This window comes from Papio anubis, chromosome 9 (genome assembly GCF_008728515.1).
Source record: "Papio anubis isolate 15944 chromosome 9, Panubis1.0, whole genome shotgun sequence".
Lineage (NCBI taxonomy): Eukaryota > Metazoa > Chordata > Mammalia > Primates > Cercopithecidae > Papio > Papio anubis.
In genome coordinates, this window is record NC_044984.1 from 102,007,016 (window position 1) to 102,034,876 (window position 27,861).

General features: G+C 41.2%; 1 protein-coding gene across 2 annotated transcripts; it reads left to right on the forward strand.

Annotated features, from left to right (window-relative positions):
- The first annotated feature begins 529 nt into the window (after positions 1-529).
- PWP1 (PWP1 homolog, endonuclein) lies at positions 530-26,083 on the forward strand. Of its 2 annotated transcripts, XM_021922863.2 has the most exons (15): positions 530-765; positions 4,043-4,101; positions 4,210-4,397; positions 8,738-8,823; positions 8,924-9,020; positions 12,125-12,235; positions 13,148-13,278; positions 15,031-15,092; positions 18,576-18,672; positions 19,332-19,393; positions 20,286-20,397; positions 22,338-22,428; positions 22,523-22,644; positions 23,802-23,907; positions 25,035-26,083. In XM_021922863.2, the coding sequence occupies exons 1-15, from the start codon at positions 694-696 to the stop codon at positions 25,142-25,144; spliced, it is 1,506 nt and encodes a 501-aa protein (XP_021778555.2). In that variant the 5' UTR covers positions 530-693; the 3' UTR covers positions 25,145-26,083. The 2 variants fall into 2 exon arrangements, with proteins under 2 accessions (XP_021778555.2, XP_031506581.1); XM_031650721.1 differs by lacking the exons at positions 530-765; positions 4,043-4,101 and adding an exon at positions 4,742-4,824 and having other exon boundaries at positions 4,280-4,397.
- Positions 26,084-27,861: the final 1,778 nt, after the last annotated feature.

A 27,861-nucleotide genomic window follows, 5' to 3' on the forward strand; every position in this document is an offset into this window, starting at 1 on the left:
TTTTCCCTGTTTTCCCAGGTGTAAAAGGGAAATAGGACCTCCCACAAAGGGGTAAGTAATCACGTGAATATACCGCACTCAAAACTGCGACCTCAACATAAGCAAGCACTTTGTATTTGCCAATACTAAATCACTACCGCATACTTAGTATATAATTGGTGCTCAATGTTTTAAAGTGAGAAAGTAACATTTACGAATGGAATGGTGAGATCTCCATGAAACGACAAATTCATTTTGGAGAAAGCCTTAAAAAACGCAAACCACAAACCTCTGCAATTGGTCAGCTTGAAGTCTACGGAACTGCAAGCAAAATAAAGACTGGTGGAACTTTGCTTCTGACTGACCCCTACAGTCCCAAATATTTTCTTGGCCTTTACAAAGCCCGTAGGCATCGTCACATGCAGTACTGAAAAGCCTTTTCTCGATACTCAACACAGCCCAGCCCAGCCCAGCCCACGTGGATTCCTCGCCCGGCTGCTTCCGCTTCCATTCTGTCCCCTCCCATTTCCCATTCGGCGCCTCAAAATGACGTCAAAACGAGCGCCAACGCTGAACGAGTAGGAGCCCGCGCATGCGCTCTGCCCTGGCAGCTAGCCTGTGCGGAGACCAGAGCGTGGGGCCGCAGCGAGGCTGTGGTCCCGCCCGCTGCGGCCGGGTTTCTAGCCTGCCTGACACGCCCTTGACCTAAGGATCATGAACCGCAGCCGCCAGGTGACGTGCGTGGCCTGGGTCCGCTGCGGCGTGGCCAAAGAGACACCAGACAAGGTGAGGCCTGGTCGCTGGGAGACAAGGGGAGCAGCGTCTTTACGGCACTGCGGGTCCGCCCGGCTAGGGGAACGTGGACCCAGAACATGGGGAGTTGGCTGGTGCGACTGGCTGGGGTGAGGGCGGCTTTGCCCCTATTGTCGCGATTAGAGCTGCGGTTCAGAGAGTCTGGTTCGCCTGAGCCTGGGGAGTCAGGGGCCGCACCTCCTCACTGTTCCCACCCTCAAGCCCAGCCCCATCCCCATCCCCAAATTGGCAAGCACGTGGACTTAGCGGGCCGGAAAGGGGTGAGCTGCTGTTTTGGTAATACCCCCAAAGGCTTTTTGACCACACCGCAGCTTCACTAGCACCCAAATGCATTTTCAAGCATAAGTGGGAAGAGAGCATGAAAACTCCACTTTCCATTCCTGTGCTCCGTGTCTGAAGGAATGAGGATGAGTGTGGTGTAGAAAAACAGGTGTGGAGACTAAGATGTCGTGAGGCTGGGGGATGAATTGGGAATTTCTTGCAGTAATCCAGGTGAGATGTTGATGGTGGCAGTGAGGATGAGAGGTAAATGTAACACGTGAAAAACCTACAGGAGTTGAAGACTAAGACTGTAGCAGAGGTGAAGATTACTTAATTCACTCATTGGATACTAAGAGCTTTCTGTAGGCCAGGCATTGTTCAGGGTCCTGGGATAGGCATAAACAAAACAGAAAAAGTCCCTGCGTTTATGGAGTCGACATGTGCACATATAGTATGTCAGTGGGAGTAAGTGCAACCAAACAGTAAAAGGGCTTGATTTGAATGTAATTGACCAAGATAATGATGGTGATAGGAATGTGATTGGCTTGGACATGGAGTTAACAGGAATGAGGGATGGGAGTAGTCCCAGTAGTTGTAAATTCCACCTGGGCACAGACTGTTTTATTTACCACGGTTTCTCCAGGGTTTGGTTGATGGTAGGCACTCGGTGTATATTTATAGAATAGGGACAGAAAATTATCTCACAAAAAATTGTTGGAGGAAACAGTTATTAAAAAAGAGACATAGCCTTTCAAATACTTGAAGACAGTGATTTCCAAGAGAGTCTACGCATTGAAAATCTCACACTTGGGGAGGTTAAAAAAATACTGATGTTTATGTCCCACTCCCAAGTATTGTGTTGTAATTAGCCTGGAGTGTAGCCTAAATTATTTAAGATTCCCTAGGTGATTCTAATGTACAGACAAGTCTGGGAACCAATATTTGAGGAGTTTATAGGAAAAAGAGGTTGAATTTATTTTAGGAAATCCCAGAACGGAAAACTTGGACCAAATAAGAGAAATTGGACAAGCCAGTTGCAGTGTCTCGTGCCCGTAATCCCAGTCATTCAGGAAGCTGAGGTGGGAGGATCGCATGAGCCCAGGAGTTCACAGCTGCAGAGAGCTGTGACCGTGCCACATCTCTTAAAAATTAAAATTCAAGCCAGGCGCGGTGGCTCACGCCTGTAATCCCAGCACTTTGGGAGGGTGAGGCAGGTGGATCACTTGAGGTCAGGAGTTCCAGACCAGCCTGGCCAACATGGTGAAACCCCGTCTCTACTAAAATACAAAAATTAGCCGGGCGTGGTGGTGCGCGCCTGTAATCCCAGCTACTGGGGAGGCTGAGGTGGGAGATTCACTTGAACCCGGGAGGCGGAGGCTGCAGTGAGCCGAGATCACACCACTGCACTCCAGCCTAGGCGACAAAGCAAGACTCCCTCCCAAAAAAAAAAAAAAATTAAAAATAAAAATAAACCGGACAAATAAGCATCTTTTAATCAAGCAACTAATTTCCGGAGCTATCCCACAATGGAATTCTCAAGAGGATTTCCATATTACTAGAGGCATTGTAGTGGAAACTAGGTGATTGATTTATTCATCAGTCATTAAGCATCAATCACCGTTGGCCAGGCACTGAACTACGTGCTGAGGTATACAATGGCAAGCCAGTTTCTGTCTTCAGAGAGCTTACAGTTTAGTTGTAATAGGGGTGTTTTTGTTTCTGTTTGATACAGTCTTGCTCTATAACCCAGGCTGGAGTGCAGTGGTGCATTCATGGCTCACTGCAGCCTCAACCTCCTGGGTTCCAAGTAATCCAACCACCTCAGTCTCTTGAAGTGACTACAGGTGTGTACCACCATGCCTGACTAATTTTTTAATTTTCTGTAGAGATGGGGATCTCCCAGTGTTCCCCAGGCTGGTCTCAAACTCCTGGGCTCAAGGAATCCTCCCACCTCAGCCTTCCAAAGTGCTGGGATTACAGGCGTGAGCCACTGCACTCAGCCGTGATAGGGGTGTTTTTAAAAGGTACTGAAGCACTGATTAGGTGAGGGAATGTCAGTTGTGAAGTAGAGAGATTGAATTCAGCTTTGAACCTGGTAATATTAGGCTAAAGGATATTCAGGTGGGAAGTCTTGTAGGCAGTTGGAGAAATGGAAAATGGAATACAAGATTAGAGAGAAGAAAGTTTGGAGTAATCAGTTCAGAGGTGGTGGTTTCAGTCTTGAGAATGAATGAGCTTTGCAAGGACATGAGCCTGATGAGTGACCATGTGGCAGTGATAATAGGGAAAAGAACAGAGGACTAGGCCAGGTGCAGTGGGTCACGCCTGTAATCCCAGCACTTTGGAAGGCCGAGGCGGGTGGATCACGAGGTGAGGGGTTCGAGATCAGCCTGACCAACATGGTGAGACCCCTGTCTCTACTAAAAATACAAAAATTATCCGGGCATGGTGGCACGTGCCTGTAATCCCAGCTACTCAGGAGGCTGAGGCAGGAGAATCGCTTGAACCTGGGAGGTGGAGGTTGCAGTGAGCCGAGATAGCGCCATTGCACTCCAGCCTGGGTGACACAGTGACACTCTGTCTCAAAAAAAAAACAAAAAACCAGAAAACAGAGGACTAATTTAAGGGTGGTTTGTTAAGGAATGCCCCCAGGGAAGAGAGGGAGGTGCCCTAGGTAGAGTCAGAGATAGTTGGAAGAAAACCAGAGGAGTACCACAGAGCCACTTTACCAAAACCAGTCTTTGGGGTTTTAAGACTGAGAGGTAGAGTAGAATGAGCATGAATTTTGAAGTTGCAGGTGGGGAGAGATCTTAATTGTAAGGATCTATGAAATCTATATTTTTTTAATGTAGAGTCTGGATGTTTGATTCTTATCTTGATGACATTGCTTGGCGTTACATTTTACATGTGTTTGCAAACTACTTTTTAATTCAAAGAATTCTGATGATTTCCTTACACATATTGTAATGAAATCTTTGCTCTCTTACAGGTAGAGCTGAGTAAAGAAGAAGTAAAACGTCTCATTGCTGAGGCAAAGGAGAAATTGCAGTTAAGTTTAGGACCAGATGAAATCTGCATCTTAAATGATGACTAGGTGTGGTCTTGTTATTGGAAGGTGCCATTTGGGTGATTCTCTTTTTCTTTCTGTGCTCATAGAGAAGAAGGTGGTGGCAGTGATGAAGAGGAGACAGGCAGTCCTTCAGAAGATGGCATGCAGAGTGCACGCACCCAGGCACGCCCAAGAGAGCCCCTGGAGGATGGTGACCCAGAGGATGACAGGACGCTCGATGAGGATGAGCTGGCTGAGTACGACTTAGATAAATATGATGAGGAAGATGACCCAGGTTAGAGTGTATCCACTTCTACTGGTTTGTAATTATAAGCTTAATATGTTGGATCATGTTTGTGGTGTTCCAAAGCTTTACTCTTAGATTTTATTATTCTTGATATCAGTAAGATAATCTGGTTGAAGACTTGGGCAGACAGCATGATTCCTAAACTAGTTTAGAAGATAAACTTTAACTCACTAATGTAAGATACAAATCTAGGATCTAAAAAAAAAAGTACGGTGTATTTTATTGCATATATCAGGTTTAATCATTTGTAACCCACTTGTGAGTTTTTGTATGTAGTTACAATGCTATGGTGTGCTTGAACTTATATCCATATACCTTTTCCTCAACTGCAGTCGGTTTTCTCAGAATACAGTAGTGCCCCCTTATCCACGGTTTTGCTTTCAGTTAGCCACAGTCAACTGCAGTCTGAAAATAGGTGAGTAAAGTACAGTTTTTTGAGAGAGATGACTTTCATATAACTTTTATTACAGTATATTATTACAATTATTTGATTCCTAGGTACGTATAGGAAAAACAATGTATATAAGGTTTGTGTACTATCTGCGGTTTTAGACCACCACTAAGCGTCTTGGAATGTATCCCCTGTGGATAAGGGGGGACTACTGTGTGCATTTTGAGATGCTGTTGTTGGAGATAATTAGAAAAGGAGACCAGGTGCGGTGACTCACCCCTGTAATCTCGGCACTTTGGGAGGCCAAGACGGGTGGATCACTTGAGGTCAGGAGTTCAAGACCAGCCTGGCCAACGTGGCGAAACCCCGTCTCTACTAAAAATACAAAAATTAGCCAGGCATGGTGGCAGGCCCCTGTAATCCCAGCTACTCAGGAGGCTGAGGCAGGAGAATTGCTTGAACCTGGGAGGCGGAGGCTGCAGTGAGCCAAGATCGCACCACTGCACTCCAGCCTGGGTAACACAGTGAAACTCCATCTCAAAAAGCAAAAGAAAATCATGGGTGGGAAGAGAAAAAGGAAATAGAGCAGAAGACAGATTAGAATTAGAAGTTTGTATAGAAAGCCTTGCGGGGGAATAAAGTGAGCTGAGATGACAACTATGTATATTGCTTTTCTGAGGGAAGTAAGTATAAAGATAAATGGAAAACGGTCTGACAAAAGCTGGGTAAGCTCGCTTTGTTTCTTTTGGAATGTGCTACCCTAAGTGGTTTGAGAAATAGGCATTTGGCACACTGAGCAGGTTAAATAAGTTATTTATTTAACTTGTAAATCTCAGTCTGCATATTTGGGAGCTGAAGGGACTCCTGGAATCCTGATAACTAGAATCAGCTACTTCCAAGTTATAAAATCAAAATATAGATGATCTGAAACAAAAATTAACTCTTAATACAAATGTTATCTGTGACAAAGTAAAATCACAACTACCTGTTAAATCGCAACTACCTGTTAAATTGGTGGTTAAAATACTACGTAAGAAAGTCACAGCAGAGCTGAGCATGGTGGCTCATGTCTGTAATCCCAGCTACTTGGGAGGCTAAGGCAGCAGGATCGCTCAAGCCCAGGAGTTCAAGGCTGCAGTGAACTAAGATCACACTGCACTCCATCCTGGACGACAGTGAGACACCATGTCTAAATAATTTAAAAAGTTTTAAAGAGTCTTACAGCAATTATAATCAGGCAATTAAAAATATCCGTGTTAGAGTATCATTGAAATGCTGAGTAAAATAATATACTTTTTGTGTGTATGAGACAGAATCTTGCTCTGTTGCCCAGGCTAGAGTGCTGTGGCGTGATCTCGGCTCACTGCAGCCTCCCAATCCCTAGTTCAAGCGATTCTCCTGCCTCACCCTCCTGAGTGCTGAGATTACAGGCACACGCCACCACACCCAACTAATTTTTGTATTTTTAGTAGAGACGGGTTTCACCATGTTGGCCAGGATGGTCTTGATCTCCTGACCTCACGATCTGCCCGCCTTGGCCTGAAAAACTCCAGAGATGGGGAGAGGAAGGGTCGAAAATGACATTGAGGAAATAGTGTTAATTGTTAAAGCAAGGTAATACAAGGTTCATGATGCCCTCTCTACTAATGTTCATTTTTCAAAATTTCTATAATAGAACGTTTTAAAAAAATCAGACACATACGGGTTGATGGTGAGCACTTCCAGATACCCAATCTGTGGGGTACCTGGAAGAGCAGTGTGGTTGGAGTGCGTGCAGAATAGGACATGAGACATGGTCTGTGTTGGGCACAGGAAGATCAGTAAACAACGGACATGCAATGAGAAATGAGGAAGTAGGTTCTGGATGGAGATGGGATTGACCAAAGTCAATTAGCTGTCTTGGCCTGAATGCCTCAGGCGGGGCATGTTTGAGCCCTGTAGATAACATTGTGGAGGTAGAACTGAGCCAAGTAAGAGGAAAATTTAGTGGAATGTGACAAACTATAGGAAGCCTTTAGTGCCAGAGCAGTGTTGAGCTTGACCTGATGTGTGTGATGGTAACAGCCTGGAAAAAGACCCAAAGAAGGGGAAATGCTTGGCAGGTTGATCTGCATGAGTGAAGCACAGAGAAGGTGGACGGGGAGTTGCTGGGAAGTCTGGGAAAAAGAATTACTGGGTCCCAGTAAACTTAGGATACCAGGCTTAGCAGTCTGTGTGTTCTCAGTGCGGGAGGAAATCATTAAAGGTTTTTGAGCATGGAACACATGATAATTGAACATGCACTTTAGGAAGTTAACTCTGGCAGCAGTGGAGAACAGGTTGGGAGATAGGGTGAATCTCTTAGAGGAGCAGAAACTTAAGACAAATTAGGCCAGAAGCAATGAGGGCCTGGCTTGGAGCACTAGGAATGAGGAGGAGAGGACATGGAAGAAAGGGATTGCAGAGGTAGCTGGGAGTTTTGCAGCATCCTTCCAGAATTGATCTCTCTAGTTTCTGTCTTATTATTGGTGGTGTACCTCTTTTCCTTCAGACAAGAAGTAACCCTGATTTCTTTTTTTTTTTTTTTTTGAGACGGAGTCTCGCGCTGTCGCCCAGGCTGGAGTGCAGTGGCCGGATCTCAGCTCACTGCAAGCTCCGCCTCCCGGGTTCACGCCATTCTCCGGCCTCAGCCTCCCGAGTAGCTGGGACTACAGGCGCTGCCACCTCGCCCGGCTATTTTTTGTATTTCTTAGTAGAGACGGGGTTTCACCGTGTTAGCCAGGATGGTCTCGATCTCCTGACCTCGTGATCCGCCCATCTCGGCCTCCCAAAGTGCTGGGATTACAGTAACCCTGATTTCTTCACTCCATCTGAATTGAATTGAATTGTCATTTATCCATTTTTCCATCTAGATGTTCATTCCTCCTTTTTCCTTGTTCCCTTGGCTAGCTGTCCTATGGATTACTATTAACTTCATTTTTCATTATCCACAGTACTTAGAAAGGAATCATTACCTCCATTTACCGGTGGCACACAGCTGGTTAAAGATGGTGCTGAGTTTTGACCACTCTCTGGCTCTAAAGCCTTCATTCTTTTCACTGCATCTTTTCTGTAGATACAGTCCAGTAGAGGATAGTTTTTTCCACCGGACTCTGGGTTATGGGCTCCAACCTTGTTAGGGACAGAGTGCCATAGATATACAGAGAAACAAAGAGCTAACCAAGCCTGGAGAGATGGCATTCAGAATCATCTCTTTCTCATGCAGCAGAAATTGCTTTCTCTGTTGCTTATCAGATGTTTAAGACCTATCAGCCCTGCCTCCTCAAAGTGGCTTCCTCTAACAATTCAGTGTATCTTCCTTTCCTGAGTTATCCTTTGTTACTATTGTAGATGTGCCATAAAAGAACAATTTCATTTTCAAGTAAGTTTAGTGGAAAAAGCATACAGTATTTCATTTTTCATATGCTTATAAGGCATATTAGCATATCAGAACATGTGCAGTAGAGTAACCTGGTTAATTTTTTGAAACTAGTCATTTCTCAATTTTATTTGACCAGGCAACCCTTATTTATTGTGTTGATTTCAGTGTTTTAGGGTCATTTTATTTGCAGGTCCTCAAGGCTGCCTCTCTGTAGCACCTTCAGTCATGAATGCAGGGAGCTAGTAGAGAATCTCAAGAGAGGTCTCATATTTTCTAAAAGGGTCTAATTCCCTAATACAATTCTTTCATTGGAAGATCCTGAATTCCAAGACTGTCTGAAATCCATTCCAAAGGTCAAATACAAATGGCTTATAAATTCCTGCTGCTCCTTACGTAGTTTCCGTTCCCAACTCTAGATGATCCAGAGTTAGTTATAAAATAGATGGTTGCATGTAAGTCCAAGAATGGATGTCATAGAAAAAATGTTTTTGTCAAGATGACGATTTTATTATTTTAGTTTGTCAATTTTTCTTACAGATGCTGAGACTCTTGGTGAATCTCTCTTGGGTCTTACGGTCTACGGGAGTAATGATCAAGATCCTTACGTTACTCTGAAAGATACAGTAAATATTTACATCGTTTTTCTAACTCTGCTGTTAAGTGTTTGAAAAACCTTACTAGCTCTGTGCTTCTAGCCAATGACATGTTTTTCCTTTTACTTAGGAACAATATGAACGTGAAGATTTCTTGATTAAGCCCAGTGATAATCTCATAGTTTGTGGCCGAGCTGAACAGGACCAGTGCAATTTAGAGGTGCATGGTAAGTGACAAATTCCTAACTAAAAGATTTTCTAAGTGATGGTAAAATAATAAGTGAATTAGTTACCATTTCATTTTTAGGTGCCAAATCCTACTGTATCTTGCTTAAGTTGGTTACATAGTTAACTTTTACACAGGTGGCCAATTTCTTGGTTATTGTTCTGGACATGTGTAGTCCAGTACATCACTTTGGTATCTGAATTTTCTGTGGAAATAAGTCCCCTGGAAATTTTTCATAGGGGTGTCTTTTTTTGTTTTTATATATAAATAGGGTCTCACTGTGTTGCCCAGGCTGTCCTGAACTGGGCTCAAGCAATCCTGCTTTGACCTCCCAAAGTGCTAGGTGCTGTATTATAGGTGTGAGCCACCACACCTGGCCTCATAGAGGTTTTTAATCTTTTATTCAAATAGGATTGCCTGTTTTTCACTCATCTCCTACTCCCACTATAAAAAACATGGAAGTAAAACTGTATATGAAAATAGAAGGCTGGGTGCGGTGCCTCACACTTGTAATCCCAGCACTTTGGGAGGCTAAGGCGGGAGGATCGCTTGAGCCCATGAGTTCTAGGCTACAGTGAGCTATGATTCTGTGTTTGCGCCACTGTACTCCAGCCTGGGTGACAAAGAAAGACCCCATCTCTTAGGGAGATAAAAATGCATAATCCTATTCCCCTGAGTTAATAACTTGCCACCTTGGATTTTTACTCCTAATTTATTTTCTGGCTATTTTTTCTTTATGTGGATTATACTGGATAAGACAGGTTTTTCTCATGTTTTTTAAATAGTTATTTCAGATATTTCCCCTTTGCAAAACATTTTATTTTCTTCATAATAATTCAACACAAAGGGCCACATTTCTTTTTTGGAACCAAAACATCTTGATCACCTTTCCCACTTCAAGGAATATTTGTACCAAAGCCAGAAGCCAAAGCTTTGCAGTAATCAGAAGTAGGCATGAAAATAGGAATTTTTAAATTATATTTTTAAATGTTGCTGTTTTTGATTTAATATTAATTGAATGGCTTGCCTCACTTTGGTATTTTTAATGTAAAATCTGTTTTTTATATGCTAAAAGTAGACTTCCACAATGTCTGGAGCACTCTGACTACAGATTCTCCCTTTTGTTTTTCATGCCCCTTCCACTGTGCTCATTCATATCTTCAGACAAGTCCATCCTTGCCTGATACTGTCCTCCCCCAGCAGTCTTCAGATCGTCTTGAAACTTTGAAGATTCAAAGAGATTATGAGGCTGATAAGTCCTTTTGTTACAGGAAACACAGTTGCACAGCTTGAAAAAATAAAACCCTTAGGCTTAATGTTTATCGGCATCTTCTAGGTTGCTTCATCACAGTGCCCATTGTTTAGCTTGGATTTCTATAACTCTTCAGAATCTTTAAGGCTGTCCGTGGGAAGCCTGTAGATTAGGCCCACTTTATCCCATGGCTCATTGTGATCTATTTATGCATAGCAGGCAATTTAATGTGAAGTTATTCTTTCTAACTCTTGATATCTTTGAACTTTTACATATTTCAAATGAAAACCATTTGTTTACTTTGCTTTTAAGACCAATTCTAATTTCAAAAAATTGAGACCCTATTACAGTTTTTTTGGTCATCATTGATTTTTTTATGCATTCCTGAGAACTTAGAGTCATTCCTTTGAACTCAGGATCAAAGAGGAGCTGAGAAAGAAGTTAAAGCTGTTGTATTTCCATTTCCTTCTAAGTTAGGTTATTATAGATATACTTTATTATTTGGGTTTGGAAGGAATTTCCAAATTCCCAGTATGTCTGTATAAGAATAACTTCAAATTTATATTCTAAAACTGATCCGAATATTGATCTCACGTGGTTAAGAGTATGTTTTAAAGTATTATTACCAATTTTATGTAAAATGTAAGCTGAGTATATCAAACATGGTTGAGGTTTTTGTAGGACCACAGTCTAATGATTTTGAACGTGAATTCTCATCATAGGGATATGATAGAACATTACACAAATCTGCTAATCCCAGGATCAATTCCAGAAGCAGCGATCTGAGGAATTAAAAATAAAATCCTTAACTTATTATATATTTACCTCTTTCTTAATAAAAGCATATGGGGAGGGGTTCTGATTAGTGGATTCTGTTTTATCAGTGTTTCAAATTTTAAAAAGACTTCTTAGTCGTTGATTTTACAGTGTTTTTGCTGCTTAACATTACAGCTGTGAATGTTAAGGAGCTGTTAGTTGCCATATTCCAAAAGGATGTTCTCGGGAGCTTTGTTTCTATTGTTCATCTTCATAAACCTTTTTAAAAAATATTAAAGAAGAATAATTTTTGATAAACATTTACATTTCCAAATATGAGTTATTTCTCTCCCGTGCTATTTTTTGTTTGTTCTTTTTGGCTTATAAGCAGCTAGACCATTAAAAGATAAAATAAGTACTTCTTGTGGAGACCTTATGAACATTTGTTTTCTGTGAATGACCTAGAAGACAGGACCATTTATCTGACAAGGATGCAGGTGGAGTATCAGATGTCAGTGTTCATTTTCTCCTGTGGGGTATGCCACAAGATGGGATTGTATTAGACAAGCAGAATTTTTGCCTAGTCATGATATTGGAATCTTTTTTTTTTTTTTTTTGAGATGGAGTCTCTCTCTCTCTGTTGCCCAGGCTGGAGTGCAGTGGTGCGATCTCAGCTCACTGCAACCTCCACCTCCTGGGTTCAAGCTATTCTCCTGCCTCAGCCTCCCTAGTAGCTGGGACTACAGGTGCGCACCACCACACCCAGCTAATTTTTGTATTTTCAGTAGACTTAAATTTTTGCTAATTTTGCTAATTTTTGCTAATTTCGTATTTTAAGTAGAGACGGGGTTTCATCATATTGGCCAGGCTGGTCTTGAACTCCTGACCTCAAGTGATCTGCCCACCTTGGCCTCCCAAAGTATTGAGATTACAGGCGTGAGCCACCGTGCCCAGCCTGGAATCTCTTTATAATATCAGATGTCTCACTTTAAAGCACATGGCTCACATACATTTAATAGAATTTGGTTTTTTGAGTGGGATGTGATTTTTGATGACTTGTTCTGATGCATTAAAGTCTCTTTTCCCAATCTTTTCAGTTTATAATCAAGAAGAAGACTCTTTTTATGTACACCATGATATACTCTTGTCTGCATATCCTCTGAGTGTGGAATGGCTGAATTTTGATCCTAGCCCAGATGATTCTACCGGTAATTAGAAAACTTAAGGTTGTTCAGTGATTTCCAGTCTTATGTATTTTCTCCTAGCTCCAAAAATTATGTATTCTCTTGAATGTTTTCAGAATTGTTGCTGACATTTTCTGAAGCTACTGTTGTTTTATGGAGTTAGAGTTCTTAACACACCATCACTTTATTGTTTGGGGTCCATAAATCCCCAGACTTTAGACAGGTAAGGAGGTAGCTGCTCTACTACAGGCTGAAGGACGGGGCCTGAAGCCTTTTGGACTGTAGAACTGTAAAGGTCCCATACAGACTCTGTATAAATGGCCTGATGTGTGAGATATTACCAGCTAGATTTCAGTGGCATAACCTGTTTTAGAAAACATAAGGTAAAACCAAAATGAAGAGGCTTGTCACAAGTAATTAGGTTCTCATGTTAGTCTTTGTAACCACATCTGCACACTATTAGTTGCCCCTGTCCGTACTTTTTAATAAAGGTAAACACTGATTATACTGTCAGTGCTTAATAAACACTGATTATACTCTTACATCTTGTTTGCAAACCTTGTTCACGATTCATGATCTGATCTGATCTGATCTTCATCCCCGCAGCACCCCATGAAGGAGGAAGGGAGGAGGGTTATTCTCATTATGTAAGTGAAAACACTGGGGCCAAGAGATTGAGCCTTTCTTACTCAAATTGTGGCCCAAAGACCAGCAGCAGCACAGCATGGTTATCACCTGTGAACTAGTTAGAACTGCCCACCCAGAACCACCTGAAATACAATCTGCATTTGTAATATTCAGATGCCGCATATGCATATAAGTTTGAGAAGCACTGCTCTAAAGCATTTTTCAGTTGATCTACAGTGTAATGTATTTGATTAGAAGTTCTGTATGTCTTTTTTTGTGTAATCATACATGCATTGTTTCCTCCCATAGGAAATTACATTGCTGTAGGAAACATGACCCCTGTTATTGAAGTGTGGGACCTTGATATAGTGGACTCTTTAGAGCCAGTCTTCACACTCGGAAGTAAACTTTCAAAAAAGAAGAAAAAGAAAGGAAAGAAGGTAAAGAAGTTAATAAATACTTAAACTCTAATGTCAGAGATAAGTTTACTCAGGAGTAGGGGTGAAGGGTAAGAATCACACTTTTTCAATCAGGTATTCTTGGTGAGATGGGATAGGTAGTTATGAAATTATTGTAATTTTTAGTTTTGAAAAGCCCATCCAAAGAAAACGTATTTCTGATTGCATAAAACCTCCATTGTCATGTTGTTCTTTCTTACAGAAAACTAGTTCAAAGCTAGTATATTAATACGAATAGCTACCATAGATGAAGGACTCTCGGATTATGAGCCTCCTTCAAATACAGTAGCTATTTATACAGATATACTAATCTTTTAAAAAAAATTGTTATTGTGTTGAATTCTAATTATCCATGTATTAACTCCTGCAACTTTTAAAACTGTTAGGTTTTATGAGGGTTGGGAGCCATAATGATATTTGTATAATTACAGTACCTAGATTAAGAACTGCTAGGCTGGGCCATGCACATGGCTCACACCTGTAATCCCAGCACTTTAGGAGGCTGAGGTGGGTGGATCACCTGAGGTCAGGAGTTTGAGACCAGCCTGGACAACATGGTGAAACTGTCTCTACTAAAAATACAAAAATTAGCTGGGTGTGGTGGTGTGTGCCTGTAATCCCAGCTACTGGGGAGGCTGAGGCAGGAGAATCACTTGAACCTGGGAGGCAGAGGTTGCAGTGAGCTTAGATCGCACCACTGCACTCCAGCCTGGGTGACGGAGCGAGACTGTCTCAAGGAAAACAAAGAACTGCTAGGCCAGTCATAGTAGCTCATGCCTATAGTCCTAGCACTTTGGGAGGCCTAGGTGGGAGGAGTGCTTGAGCCCAGGAGGTCGAGGCTGCAGTGAGCCATGATCGTGTGCCACTGCACTCCAACCTGGGTGACAAAGCGATATTTTGTCTCTTAAAAAAATAGATTACTATAGTTTCTTCCTTGTTCCCTGTAAAGAAATTTTTTTCTTTCTTTTTTTTTTTTTTAAGAGGTAAGGTCTTGCTCTGTCTCCCAAGACTGGAGTGCAGTGGCACGATTATAATTCGCTGCAGCCTCAAACTCCTGGGCTCAAGAGATCCTCCTATTCTCCTACCTCAGCTTCCCAAGTAGCTGAGACTATAGGCTCATGCTGCCATGACTGGCTAAGTTTTGACTTTTTTGTAAAGGCAGAGTTTTGCTATGTTGGCTGGGCTGGTCTCGAACTCCTGGCCTTAAGTGATGTTCCCACATTAGCTTCCCAAGGTCCTGGGATTACAGTGTGGGCTGCCACGCCAAGCCCCTGTAATGAAATTTATCATGCGTCTCTAACAGGGAGACAAGGTTTTATTTCTTTTAGTCTTCAAAAGTTTATATAATATCAAAACAATAGGTCGGGTGCAGTAGCTCACACTCCCAACACTTTGGGAGGCCGAGAGTGGATCATGAGGTCAGGAGTTCCAGACCACCCTGGCCAATGTGGCAAAACCCCATCTCCACAAAAAATACAAAAATTAGCTGGGCATGGGGGCGTATGCCTGTAATCCCAGCTACTTAAGAGGCTAAGGCAGGAGAATTGCTTGAACCCAGGAGGTGGAGGTTGCAGTGAGCTGAGATCATGTAACTGCACTCTAGCCAGGACAACAGAGCGAGACTCTATCTCAAAACAAAACAATCTTAAGGTTTAAAGAATCTTGCAAATTAATATATTCAGTTTTATTATGGGGAGACTTTAATACAAAAAATAATTAAAACAATTATTACAGAGTTCCTCAGCAGAAGGGCATACCGATGCTGTCCTTGACCTTTCATGGAATAAGCTAATCAGGTAAAAAGAAATAACATTTGAATGACTGTAAAAGACTGTAGCCATTGTGATCTTACCTCATGCCTACACTCATCTCTTTATTTGTGCCATGGACTTTTGTGTCTATCTTCCTTTCTTGTAGGATGCTTTGCTTGCAGGCAGGAGCTCTGCCATCTGTTTCTTTGCATCCTCCAGGTCACCTGCCAGCTCATCACTGTGGGTGCTCATTACATGTTTGGTGCCCCAAGTGCCCTCTCTCCACTACCACTGGGAAAAAACAGGGTGTTTGGCAGTGCCCATGGTGCAACAGGATTTTGTTTCTTCCTAGGAGACATTTTTCTCTATTTTCACATCTTACCATATACTCTTTTATTTTTTCTTTAAGTTATGGCAAAATACAGAAGTTAACACTTGTATTAATCTTTTCATGCTGCTAATATAGACATACTCGAGGCTGGGTAATTTGTAAAGGAAAGAGGTTTAACTGACTCAGTTCCATATGGCTGGGGAGGCCTCACAGTCATGGCGGAAAGCAAATGAGGAGCAAAGCCATGTCTTACGTAGTGGCAGGCAGGAGAAAGGGCATGTGCAGAGGAACTCCTTTATAAAACCGTCAGATCTCATGAGACCCATTCACTATCACAAGAACATCACAGGAAAGACCTGTCCCCATGATTCAATTACCTTCCACCTGCTCCCTCCCACAACACGTGGGAATTATGGGAGCTACAACTCAAGATGAGATTTGGGTGGGGACATAGCCAAATCATATCACCACTTTTACCATTTTTAAGTGTGCAGTTCAGTGGCTTTCAGTACATTCACAGAGTTGTGCAACCATCACCACAATGCATCTCCAGAACATTTTCATCTTTCCACACTGTAGCTCTGCTGTTTAAACACTGACTCCCCATTTCCCCAACCCCCAGCCTCGGCAACCACCACTCCACTTTCTGTCTCCATTAATTTGACTAAGCACCTCATATGAATGGAATCATACAGACTTACTTCTTTGCAACTGGCTTATTTGACTTAATGTCTTCAGGTTCAGTCATGTTCTAATAAGTGTCAGAGTTTCCTTCCTTTTTAAGGCTAAATAACATTCCATTGTATGTAAGGTATGGTACCCGTTCATTTATGTGTGGTCACCTGGATTGTTGCTTCTGCCTTTTGGATACTGTGAATAATGCTCCTATGAATGTGGGTGTACAAATATTCAAGTCCTTGCTTTCAATTATTTTGGGTATGTACCCAGAAGTGTTATTACTGGATCTTACGGTGATTCTATTTTTAATTTTCTGAGGAGCTACCATACTATTTTCCATAGTAGCCGCACCATTTTACATTTTCACCAACAGTGCACACAAGGGCTCTAGCATCTCCAACATTTGTTATTTTCTGTTTTTCGTAATAGCCATCCTAATGGGTATGAAGTGGTATCTCACTGTGGTTTTAATTTGCATTCCCCCGCTTTTTTTAAAGTAAGATGGGGGTCTAACTACGTTGCTAAGGCTGGTCTCAAACTCTTGGGCTCAAGCAATCCCCCCGCCTCATCCTCCCAAGTCACTGGGAGTACAGGGGCTGCCACCACACCTGGCTTAATCTGCATTTCTTAACGATTAGTGATGTTGAGCATCTTTGTTTTGCGCTTATTGGCCATTTGTGTATCTTCTTCGGGAGAAATGTTTTTCCAAGTCGTTTGCTTACTTTTTTTGAGACAGGGGTCTCACTCTGTTACCCAGGCTGGAGTGCAGTGGCACAATCATTGCTCACAGTAGTCTTGACTTCCTGGGGCTCAGGTGATCCTCCCACCTCAACCTCCCAAAGTGCTGGGATAATGGGCATGAGCCACCAAGCCTGGCCTCCCTTTGCCTGTTTGTGTTTGATGTTGAATTTTTGGAGTTCTCATATATTCTGAATCCTAACTCCTACCAAATACATGATTTGCAAATATTTTCTTTTCTGTGGGTTGTTTTTTCACTTTCTTGGTGCTATCATTTGCAGCACGGGTTTTTCATGTGATGGTGTGTATTTCTTTTGTTGTTTATGCTTTTGATGTTGTGTCTGAGAAACCATTGCCTCAATCAGGGTCATGAAGGTTTACATGTATGTTTCCTTCTGAGAGTTTTATAGCATTAGCTTTTACATTGAAGTCCATGATCCATTTTGAGTTTTTTTGTGTGTATGGTGTGAGGTAGGGGTCCAACTTCATTCTTTTTCGTGAAGATGATTCATTTGTCCCTGAACCATTTGTTTTTGTTTTGTTTTGTTTTGTTTGAGACAGTGTCTTACTCTGTCACCCAGGCTGGAGTGCAGTGGTGTGATCTCAGCCCACTGCACCCTCCCGACCTCCAGGGTTCAAGTGATTCTGCCTCAGCCTTCTGAGTAGCTGGGATTACACGTGCATGCCACCATGCCTGTCTATTTTTTGTATTTTTATAGGGACAGGGTTTCACCACGTAGGCCAGGCTTGTCTCAAACTCCGGACCTCAAGTGATCTGCCTGCCTCTGCCTCTCAAAGTGCTGGGATTATAGGCATGAGCCACCGTGCCCAGCCCCATTTGTTGATAAGACTTTTTTCCCCATTGAACATTTAATTACCTCAGTACCCTTGTCAAAAACCAGTGACTATAAATGTTTATTTCTGGACTGTTAGTTTTAGTCCATTAATCTGTATGTCATTATGCCAGTAGCACATTGTGATTGCTGTAGATTTTCAGTAAGTTTTGATGCCAGAAAGTATGAGCTTGCCAACTTTGTTCTTTTTTTCAGTACTATTTTAGCTATTCTAGGTTCCTTGCATTTTAGGAATCAGCTTGTCACTTTTGTTTTATTATTATTAGGCTAATACTAATAGTAGTACATCTTGTTTTGTTTTGAGACAGAGTCTCACTCTGTCGCTCAGGCTGGAGTCCAGTGACATGATCTCGTTTCACTGCGACCTCTGCTTTTTGGGTTCAAGCTATTCTCCTACCTCAGACTCCTGAGTAACTGGGATTGCAGGTGTGCGCCACCATGCCTCACTAATTTTTTGTATTTTTAGAGAAGGGGTTTCACCATGTTGGCCAGGCTGGTCTTGAACTCCTGACCTCAAGTGATCCACATGCCTCAGCCTCCCAAAGTGCTGGGATTACAGGTGTGAGCCACTGTGCCTGGCTGTGAATCAGCTTGTCACTTTCTGCAAAAAGAAAGAAAAAAGTCATCAGGGATTTTGAAAGAGATTGGTTGAATCTGTAGATCAGTTTATAGCTCCATCTGTAGATGTAGTATTTCCATATTAACACTATTAAGTCTTCTAATACATGAACATGGGGTGTCTTTCCACTTCTTTAGATACTCTTGTTTCTTTTCATAATCTTCAGTAGTTTTCATTATGTAAGTCTTTTGTTAAATTTATTCCTAAGTATTTTATCTTTCTGATGCTATTGTAAATGCAATCTTTTTCTCATATTTAATGCTCCTGACTTTTAAAAGATTACCTGATTGGATTCTTCCCTTTCTCAGAAATGTTTTAGCAAGTGCATCAGCGGACAACACTGTAATTCTGTGGGATATGTCCTTGGGGAAACCAGCAGCTAGCCTCGCTGTACACACAGACAAGGTATGGTGATTTAGTTGATCAGCGGTTCTTAAAAATCGGACACAAATATTGGCTAAAAATAATCTCAAACGTTTATATATGGCTTTGAAAATAATTTTATCTGGCTTGTAGCATGCTTTCACCTGTTATCTCTTAGGATTTTCACAAAGCCCTGTGTGGTAGGTATAATGCCCATCTTAGAGATGAAAAATTGGGTACAGAAAGGTACAGTTACTAGGAACATTAGTGCCCTGTAACATATTTATAGAGGCTCCTAAAAAAGGATGAGGGCTGTCAGTCACAATGATATTAAAGAATTAACACCCATTACTGCATTATTCCCCAGGGATCTAATGCACATTGTTTTGGGACTTCTGGAGCATGGGGAATTCACCAGATGGGTTTGACTACTTCCCTTTTTCTTCTGAGTATCTTCTAACATTTGAGGGACCTAAGTATTCTGCCAAACAGTTTGGGGAAACTACATTTTCTTTAAGTGCCCAGTCTTTATTTGGGAGCATGGTTTGCCCTTTGATTATGCAGTACATTTATGTTTCTTTTGTTTATTTCAAAGGGAAGCATTTATAGAAATACTGTCAAATAGATTCTTACCACATGTTAGGTAATTTTACGAAAAGCAAACAAACAGAGATCTCTGCATTTATGTTTCCTCCCTTTAGGTCCAGACGCTGCAGTTTCATCCATTTGAAGCACAGACTCTGATTTCTGGCTCATATGATAAGTAAGAAAGCACAGCAGGAATGATTGCTGCTCTGTTTTTATCCTCTAGAAGTCATTTTAAAAGTATCACTTGATACCCAGGCAGAATGTATCCCTGAGGCCACCTTTGTGTTTAAATTATTTGCACTACTTATTTTTCCTTTTAACTCTGGTCCTTTCAGGCTACAAGGGAACATGGTTCTGTCATAATAATATAACTGTAGGAACTAGGAACTTCTTTGGCTTTTAGAGGCTGTACTTTGCCTTTATGGGAAGAATTCCCATAAAGAATTCCACATGACAGAGGCCATGGATATACAGAGATGTGAAGAATTGGGGCCACTGGTCAACCATGGGGTTTCTACCTCATATCAGTGCTCCTTTTTACAGATTGGGTCTATGGGTGGGAGAAACAGATAGCAGAAGCCAAAACCAGCTTTGCAGTCTTTATTTTCATTTCTTACCCTTTTGAAGCATGGTATGTTTACATTTCTTGTGATTCATGCAGAATTACAAAAGTGCATCCCTTGCTTCCCCCAACACAATAACCTGCTTGTGGAGAGTAAGTGTGCCTAAGACATAAGTAACCCGGCTCTGAGCTCAACCAGAGAAGGGGAAATTAGAAATCGTCCTGGGCTTTTGGACATAGAGAGGATTCTTCTTGCGAGTGGAAGATTTGACCTGGAGAAGGTCAAAACCACTGTAACATTAAAGCCATCAGTGCCTTCAAGTGTTAAGATCAGAATCCATCAATTACTGAAACTCAGCTCATTTTTTTCTACCTTTATTTAGAACCTTAAAACAGGCTTTAAATGAATCTTGATTTCACAGTGCTATTTTATTACTATTTCATTACAAATAAAACATAGGAGAATTGAACTCTTAAAACCCTAACTTTGCCTGAATGTGTCTAGGTCAGTGGCTTTGTATGACTGCCGAAGTCCAGATGAAAGCCATCGAATGTGGCGATTCAGTGGGCAGATAGAGAGAGTGACTTGGAATCACTTTTCACCTTGTCATTTTTTGGTAAGAGTACGCATGTTATTGTTTTGCTTTTCTAGGTTACTAATGACTTTTTAAATTCCATAGTAGAGAGAATTATCTGAAAAGCCTTTTCTGTTTTAACAGAATGAAGTATTTGGGTTTAGGGTTGAAAGCATAAGGTTTTTGTTTTGTTTTTTTAATAAGAGAATGGCTCTTATTTTAAAAGTAGTGAACATGTAAATGATTTCGCTGGTTGCCGGCCATTCCAAAGTGTGCCACATTTTATTCAATGATTTTGATCATTTTATTGTAGTGTTGTTTGAAATACTAAGCATAGTTAGTATTTTTTGTTTTTTTTAATGGCTAAATCAGTCCAAAAAGATATTCTTTTATTTAAATCCTCATGCTTAAATGGAGCTCTAGTGATGAGAATGCTAACCTGTTTAATTTATAGCACTATCTCCCAAATAGGAAAAAAAGTATAAGACCTCTCTCTAAATACCCTTATTATCTAGGGAGGACGATGATTTTCCACATAGCATCCAAAGATTCCACTGACATTTCAGTACATGTAAAAAGAAGAGCCCAGCTTTCATCCAGAGGGAAGATTAGTTAAATCTGTTGCCCAGTTTTCCTAAAGTAAATATGTAGTGTGTTGCAAAGGTGGGAAAAAGTTTTTTAAAAACAGCTTTCTCAAAAGATGTGGACAGTTTTAATAAGGTTCCTGAAGTAATGATTCTGAGATACTTAATCTCAATTCTGCACCATTAGTAGAGGTGCATGCTGTTCCTAGCCAGGCAGCCTGAAGCCAGACTCATTTTACAATGATCAGGAATGAAGTTCCAGTTCTACTTGAATGTTGTATTGTACTTCGGCTCTCACTCTTCAGGCACAGAAACTTAGAGATTATTTGCTAACAAATGGTCATAGATACTAAAATCCCAAATATTTAGGGAAGTGGGAGGTTAAAGTAGATGAAATGGTTCACCTGCTTCCCTCTTATCTCAAATAAGAGCCAAGCCTTCTCTTCCCTGGCCCAGCCTTCAGACTGCCTCAGCCGTCCTTTATCCATTTTTCTTGTACTGGCTGTTGCCCTTGACCTGTATACAGGCTCAGGTTTCTGTCTCCCATTTTTGACTCTGTGTCTGTCTCTTTTTTTTTTTTTTTTTTTGAGACAGAGTCTCGCTCTGTCGCCCAGGCTGGAGTGCAGTGGCCAGATCTCAGCTCACTGCAAGCTCCGCCTCCCGGGTTCACGCCATTCTCCTGCCTCAGCCTCCCGAGTAGCTGGGACTACAGGCGCCCGCCACCTCGCCCGGCTAGTTTTTTGTATTTTTTTAGTAGAGACGGGGTTTCACCATGTTAGCCAGGATGGTCTCGATCTCCTGACCTCGTGATCCACCCGTCTCGGCCTCCCAAAGTGCTGGGATTACAGGCTTGAGCCACCGCGCCCGGCCTGTGTCTGTCTCTTAATTCCTTTATTTCTTCTTCCTTTCTTGACAGTGTAACAACCCACTCTAATCTGCCTTTCAGTCCTAAGTTCCTTATCTGATTGAATTTCTCTGCTGCCACACTGGTCGATTAGACTGTTGGTCACACCTTGGTTCCTTGACACTCTTCCCTGTCCCTTCTTCCCTCTCTGACCCACTTCTGTGGATGTCTCCTCAGCCTACAACTTGAGTAGCCATGCTCACCAGTTCTCTGTTCACATGGACGTAACTATGGCCTCTTTGCTTCTGCCTCTCTAGCCCCATTCCAGACCACTCACCACAGCTTCATACTCATATCCAGTAGACATGTCAACTGAATTAGCCCATGTGAGTGCAAACTCAGGTCGTCCAAAAGTAAATGACTTCTGTCCATGTTAATTTTTCATAAGCTCCACCAGTAAGTCATATAGCTGATTTTCACTATGACTTAGACTTTTTACCCATTGTTAAATTTTGTGACATAGCATGACCTTGCCCATCTTTTACTCTTTCTAGGCCAGTACAGATGATGGCTTTGTGTATAATTTGGATGCACGTTCAGATAAGCCAATTTTTACACTTAATGCACACAATGATGAAATCTCTGGTGAGCAAGAGTAATGCTTCTTTCATTTTTATTAACTTATGATGAAGTAAATCTGTATTTCAAAGTGAGAGTGTCTGAACTAATCTTCCCTTAGGTCTTGATCTTAGCAGTCAAATCAAGGGCTGTCTCGTGACTGCTTCAGCTGACAAATACGTGAAGATCTGGGACATCTTAGGAGATAGGCCAAGTCTAGTTCATTCTAGGGACATGAAAATGGTAAGAATCTCCCTGGGTATCTGTTTATTCTGTTTCTGACCTTGTCTTTCTTTGGAACTTGTGTTGCATGTTTTTCTGTTGGAACCATTGCATTAACTAATATGGATGTGTTGGGGAAATGAATTTTGAGTTTAGTCAAATTTGGTGGGATTTTATGACTTAGAACACTTTGTGGGGAATTCAGTGACTGGTTCTTTTCCAACTCACATGATTAACAGTTGCTTGGTAAGACCAAGGACTCTGGGGAGAGGCTTTTCTAGGACACAAGTGAAATGGCCACTTTTTTTTCACCCTGAAATCAAAACCATCCCAAGAAATTCCCAAGAAATCTTGAACCTCAGGGCACTGTATTTATTAGGGTCAGTTTATGTATCTTTATCTCTTTGCATAACTAGTTTTGACTACACTGAAATGAATTACTGTATAGTAGGAAAAATTTAGAAATAACCAGATTCACTCAAGAAACACTGAGCATCTACTGTATGCCAACCACTGAGTTATATAAGTTAGACTGCAGACATAATAACGCTGCACAGCTGTTCAAAATTGTGTAAATAAATATATGTAAATATAATGGAAAAACAGGTTACAGAAGCAATTTTTGTAGTACTATCTCATGCTTATTTTTAAATGCATAATTGCCTAAATGCTTCCATTTAACTCTAGTAGATTATATCCCAGAACATAAACTGGTTATCTCCCTGAGAGATTTTCATATATTTTTCTTGTTCATATTTTCTGTAACAAATATATATTACCTATTAATAAAAATGTAAAAAAGAAAACATTAAAGTTTAAAAATGATTTAAACTGGCATCATTGTCATTGTTTAAAAGGAGAGCTAAAGTTTCTGGAAATACATGACACGTTAGGTTTATTAGGAAATCCCTAAGAGACAGAGTGATAATGAAGATGAGCAGCCTGGGTAGTCAGAACAGGCACATACCATCGTGGAAGAACCAGCGTGCTGTGCTTGTCTGGCTTCATATTGTAATAGCCCTTCTGACTTGACTCTGAGCTACCTGTGCAGTAGGCTTGAAAGTGATACTCATAAGTTGGTTTTGAGTAACCATAGGTTCTTAGAGACAAGAGTGAAGATCTAGATATTAGGGCTCTCTGAAGAGATTAAAATCACCATCTTCCTGTTCTCTCTCTAGGGAGTTCTCTTCTGTTCTTCATGTTGCCCTGATTTGCCATTTATTTATGCCTTTGGAGGTCAAAAAGAAGGGCTTCGGGTCTGGGATATAAGCACAGTCTCTTCAGGTAAGGATTTTTAGTTCTCTGCACATCTCCCCCCGCCCCTTTAAAAAAAAAAAAAAAAAAGGACAGGGTCTCACTATGTTGCCCAGGCTGGTCTCAAACTCCTGACCTCAAGCAATCCTTGGTCCTCAGCCTTCTGTGTAGCTGGGATTACAGGTGTGAGCCATCATGCTGGCCTCTCCTTTTTCTGAATGAGTTCTATAAGGACTGACACAGAATGTGTGACTCGAATTGTTTCTCAGCATTTTGGCTAAGACCAAGTGCAGAATATGTGACCTGACTACATCAGGAAGATAGCAAAAGTAGTGTAGTCTTCTTAGGGAAGAGACAAGATCAGATGTAATTGGTAATGTTCATGTTCACAAATAAGTTTGTCTTCACACTTTGTGTGTACATCATTTAACAAATACATATCTTAAAATTGAAAGATATTTGGGGAAAGCTGGAAAGAAATATAGCATGGTCTCAACAAATAGCCCTCTTCCCCACAGTTACCAATGTCAATTAATCCACCGTTTGCTCAACTATAAAATTCTACAAAACCAACTTCCCGGAAGAGGCCACTCTTCTCCCTTCAGGGGATCCTGGCTGCTTATTTATTACTTTGAGGTAGTCTGGTGCATTCTGTAAACACAGAGATAATATATATATATCCCCACTATGTGATTCCTGCATCCTCCCTCCCATGCAAAACAAGGATCCTGAGATTTTTCTCTGGGTTACTCTGATGTGAGTCCTAAGTCCAAAAAGTTTTGTCCTGGTTATGATCAGAGAAAAGTGAAAGAAAAAGTAGGAAGCAATCAGAAGTAGAATAAGGCTAGGAGAGAGTCACTTACAAGGAATGGGACATCTGTTACCAAGGCGGATCAGATAAATCCAGGACATGGCAAAGAAAGTAAAGTACAAAAATAAATTGGACCATTTAAAAAAATAATTCACTTCATTCAGAACATTAACTTGGACTTCTGAGTTGGTTACTCACTTTACCATTTATAAAGTATTAAGTATATTTTCATAAAATTTTTGCCCCAGAATAGAGAACCTCATTGCTCAAGTCTGCATTTTAGTGTCTTTTTATATTCTGACTTAATTTCCTGATCTGTTAGTTTAACTGTTTGTTTGTATTTTAGTAAATGAAGCATTTGGAAGACGAGAGAGACTTGTTCTCGGGAGTGCAAGAAATTCATCTATTAGTGGCCCTTTTGGCAGCAGGAGCTCAGACACACCCATGGAGTCTTAATGAAGATCATCTAATTTCCTCTTTACCTTAACTGGAAATTTTGAAAAGTTGGCCTAAAAATGTTCCATGTGTGGCAGCAACCATGCAGAGTGACTGACACACAATTCATTTCTGACTGCCTGACATTCCTTTCTGCAACTGTGGTGGCACCACAAACAGAGCTGGTCTTTGTGCTTGCTCTTCAAATGGATGGTTTGTAAGGCTCTTGTTGCATTTCTTAAAAAAGAGTAATAAAAAGGATTTTTAAAAAGTAATTCCTTAAACATACCGTAATCTGTCACAGTTAATCTAGGTTTGTAAATAAATAGTAATTTATAGAATTTTTAAAGCGTAAAATCCTGTAATATTAAGGTAAACCTAGGCCTGGAAAGGCTGTTATTTGGCTAAGATTGCACAGGAGGCCACAGACAGAGGCAAGTGCCCTACAGACTCCACTTTCCTTCCTAACTGTTCTCAAATTAATGCTCGTGATTGAGAAATATGCTCAATGCAACTTGTAGAGTTTGGTAAGTAAAAGTTACATGCCCCTGTTTTCCTAGCATGATATTCACTGTTATCAAAGACGAAAGTCAGACCATTCATTCATTCTCAAAACACTGAATGCCATTCTGTGCCTAGTGCTATACAAGGCATGGGAGATTCAGTGTGAATAAGTTTTTGCTCTCCACCTAACAAGGGACAATTTTAATTGTAGATTGTCTTAAGCATGAATTTTAGTAGGCATTAAAAATTAGTTTGATAATAGGAGACCCAACCCTAACTTGCCAGAAGAATAATCAGTTCATGAACCTTTGATATTTCCTGTATAATTCATGAATGTGACTTCACAATCATTCTAGTGTTAATACTGTGGAATGTCATTGGTGTAACAACTTGGGGTTCACCAAAACACCTCTTTATACAAAGGACAGATGTGTGAATTAAAGAGATTAAAGGATAGAGTATTCTGTTTCTTTCTTTTGATTTGGCTTTTAGGTATCAAAATAAGGCCCAGATCACTAAAAATTAATAACAGAGGGAGTCCTCTAATAGATTTAAACTCAATTAATTCTCTCTCAAATTTGATGTTTTCTTCTATAAATAATAACTCTAAAATAGGCATCTTCCCAGGACTTTCAGTTCTCAGGAAAAGACCCGGTTATATATGAAAAATAACTTCCACCGCTTTATGTAGTCATATAGATCTGCCTAAAATAAGAATTTGTATTTAATAAATACCAGATTTTCAAATGGTAAATGAGGTTGACAGCTGTTTCCAACTTGAAAGTGCTAGTGTGATGAATGCTATGCATGGGGTGTTTTCTGAGCCAAAAGAATGTGCCTCTGAAGCAGCTGGTTGGAGCAGATCTGAGCACCTGGGACCAGAAGAGTGCTGGCCGGGACCTGCAGTTACCGCTAAAAGCCAGTGCAGGCAGTGGGTAAGACATCTGAGTAGACAAGCAATAGGGGTAGTCAAGCTGTGGGAACTGGGTAACGTGGGGATTAAAATCCAAGCCCAGATTACAAACGTAAAAGGAGGCTCCATTGTGTCATACTGACTGAAGAAACAGTAACCACATCACTTCCTACTGTGGGTACATTTTGCACCTAAGTGTGGGTAGATCTGAGCCCAAAGATATGTGGCTTAGAATTCCTGTCTGGCATAAAAAGTGGGGGAACAACATGTAACATTTTCACCACTGGTAGTTTGTTGGTGACTGGTGTTTTCATTACATAGCACGTGGAAATGCCATGGAGCCAATCATATTTGTCAAAGTGAAAACTCAATACTATTAAACAATTTTACCCAGATGGCTGGGCATGCCTGTAATCCCAGGTGGCTCATGCCTGTAATCCCAGCACTCTGGGAGGCCGTGGTGGGCAGGTCACCCAAGGTCAGGAGTCCAAGACCATCCTGGCCAACATGGTGAAACCCCGTCTCTACTAAAAATACAAAAATTAGCTGGGCGTGGTGGTGGGTGCCTATTAATCCCAGCTACTTGGGAGGCTGAGGCAGGAGGATCACTTGAACCTGGGAGGCGGAGATTGCAGTGAGCTGAGACTATGGCATTGCACTCCAGCCTGGGCAACAGGAGCAAAACTCCGTCTCAAAAAAAAAAAAAAAAAATTATCCAGATGTAGGCAGGTGCCAGCTAATTATATCTGGGAGTTCAAATTCTGCAAAACCAATTGTTTTATAAAGTAGAAATACCAACTTCTATGATACTATATTGTATGAGCATTATACAGGTAGAACTTAAAGGCCTCAATTTTTCAGGACAACCCAAACTACATCTTATAAAGCTCTTTTCAGTAAAGGTGGTGTATGAAATGTATACTATACTCTTAATACTCTTTTAGGTGGAGGGAGGTTTTTTTGTTTGTTTGTTTTAAGATGGAGTGTTGCTCGGTTACCCAGGCTGGAGTGCAGTAGCGTGGTCTTGGCTCACTGCAACCTCCGCCTCCCAGGTTTGAACAATTCTCTTGCCTCAGCCTCCTGAGTAGCTGGGATTACAGGCATTTGCCACCATGCCCAGCTAATTTTTGTATTTTTAGTGGAGATGGGGTTTCACCATGTTGGCCAGACTGGTCTCAAACTCCTGACCTCAGGTGATCTGCCTGCCTTGCCTCCCAGAGTGCTGGGATTACAGGCATGAGCCACCATGCCCGGCCAAGGGAGGTCTTTTCAAAATAAGTACTTTTAAAACATCCTATCAGAACAAATAGCCAGATTTTGT

Bases quoted from the DNA above. Each gene is read 5' to 3' on its own strand.
- PWP1 (XM_021922863.2), top strand. From the start codon at position 694: ATGAACCGCAGCCGCCAGGTGACGTGCGTGGCCTGGGTCCGCTGCGGC. The intron at 4,398-8,737 runs GTTAGAGTGTAT...TTTTTCTTACAG, and splicing joins TGATGAGGAAGATGACCCAG to ATGCTGAGACTCTTGGTGAA. The intron at 18,673-19,331 runs GTATGGTGATTT...TCCTCCCTTTAG, and splicing joins TCGCTGTACACACAGACAAG to GTCCAGACGCTGCAGTTTCA.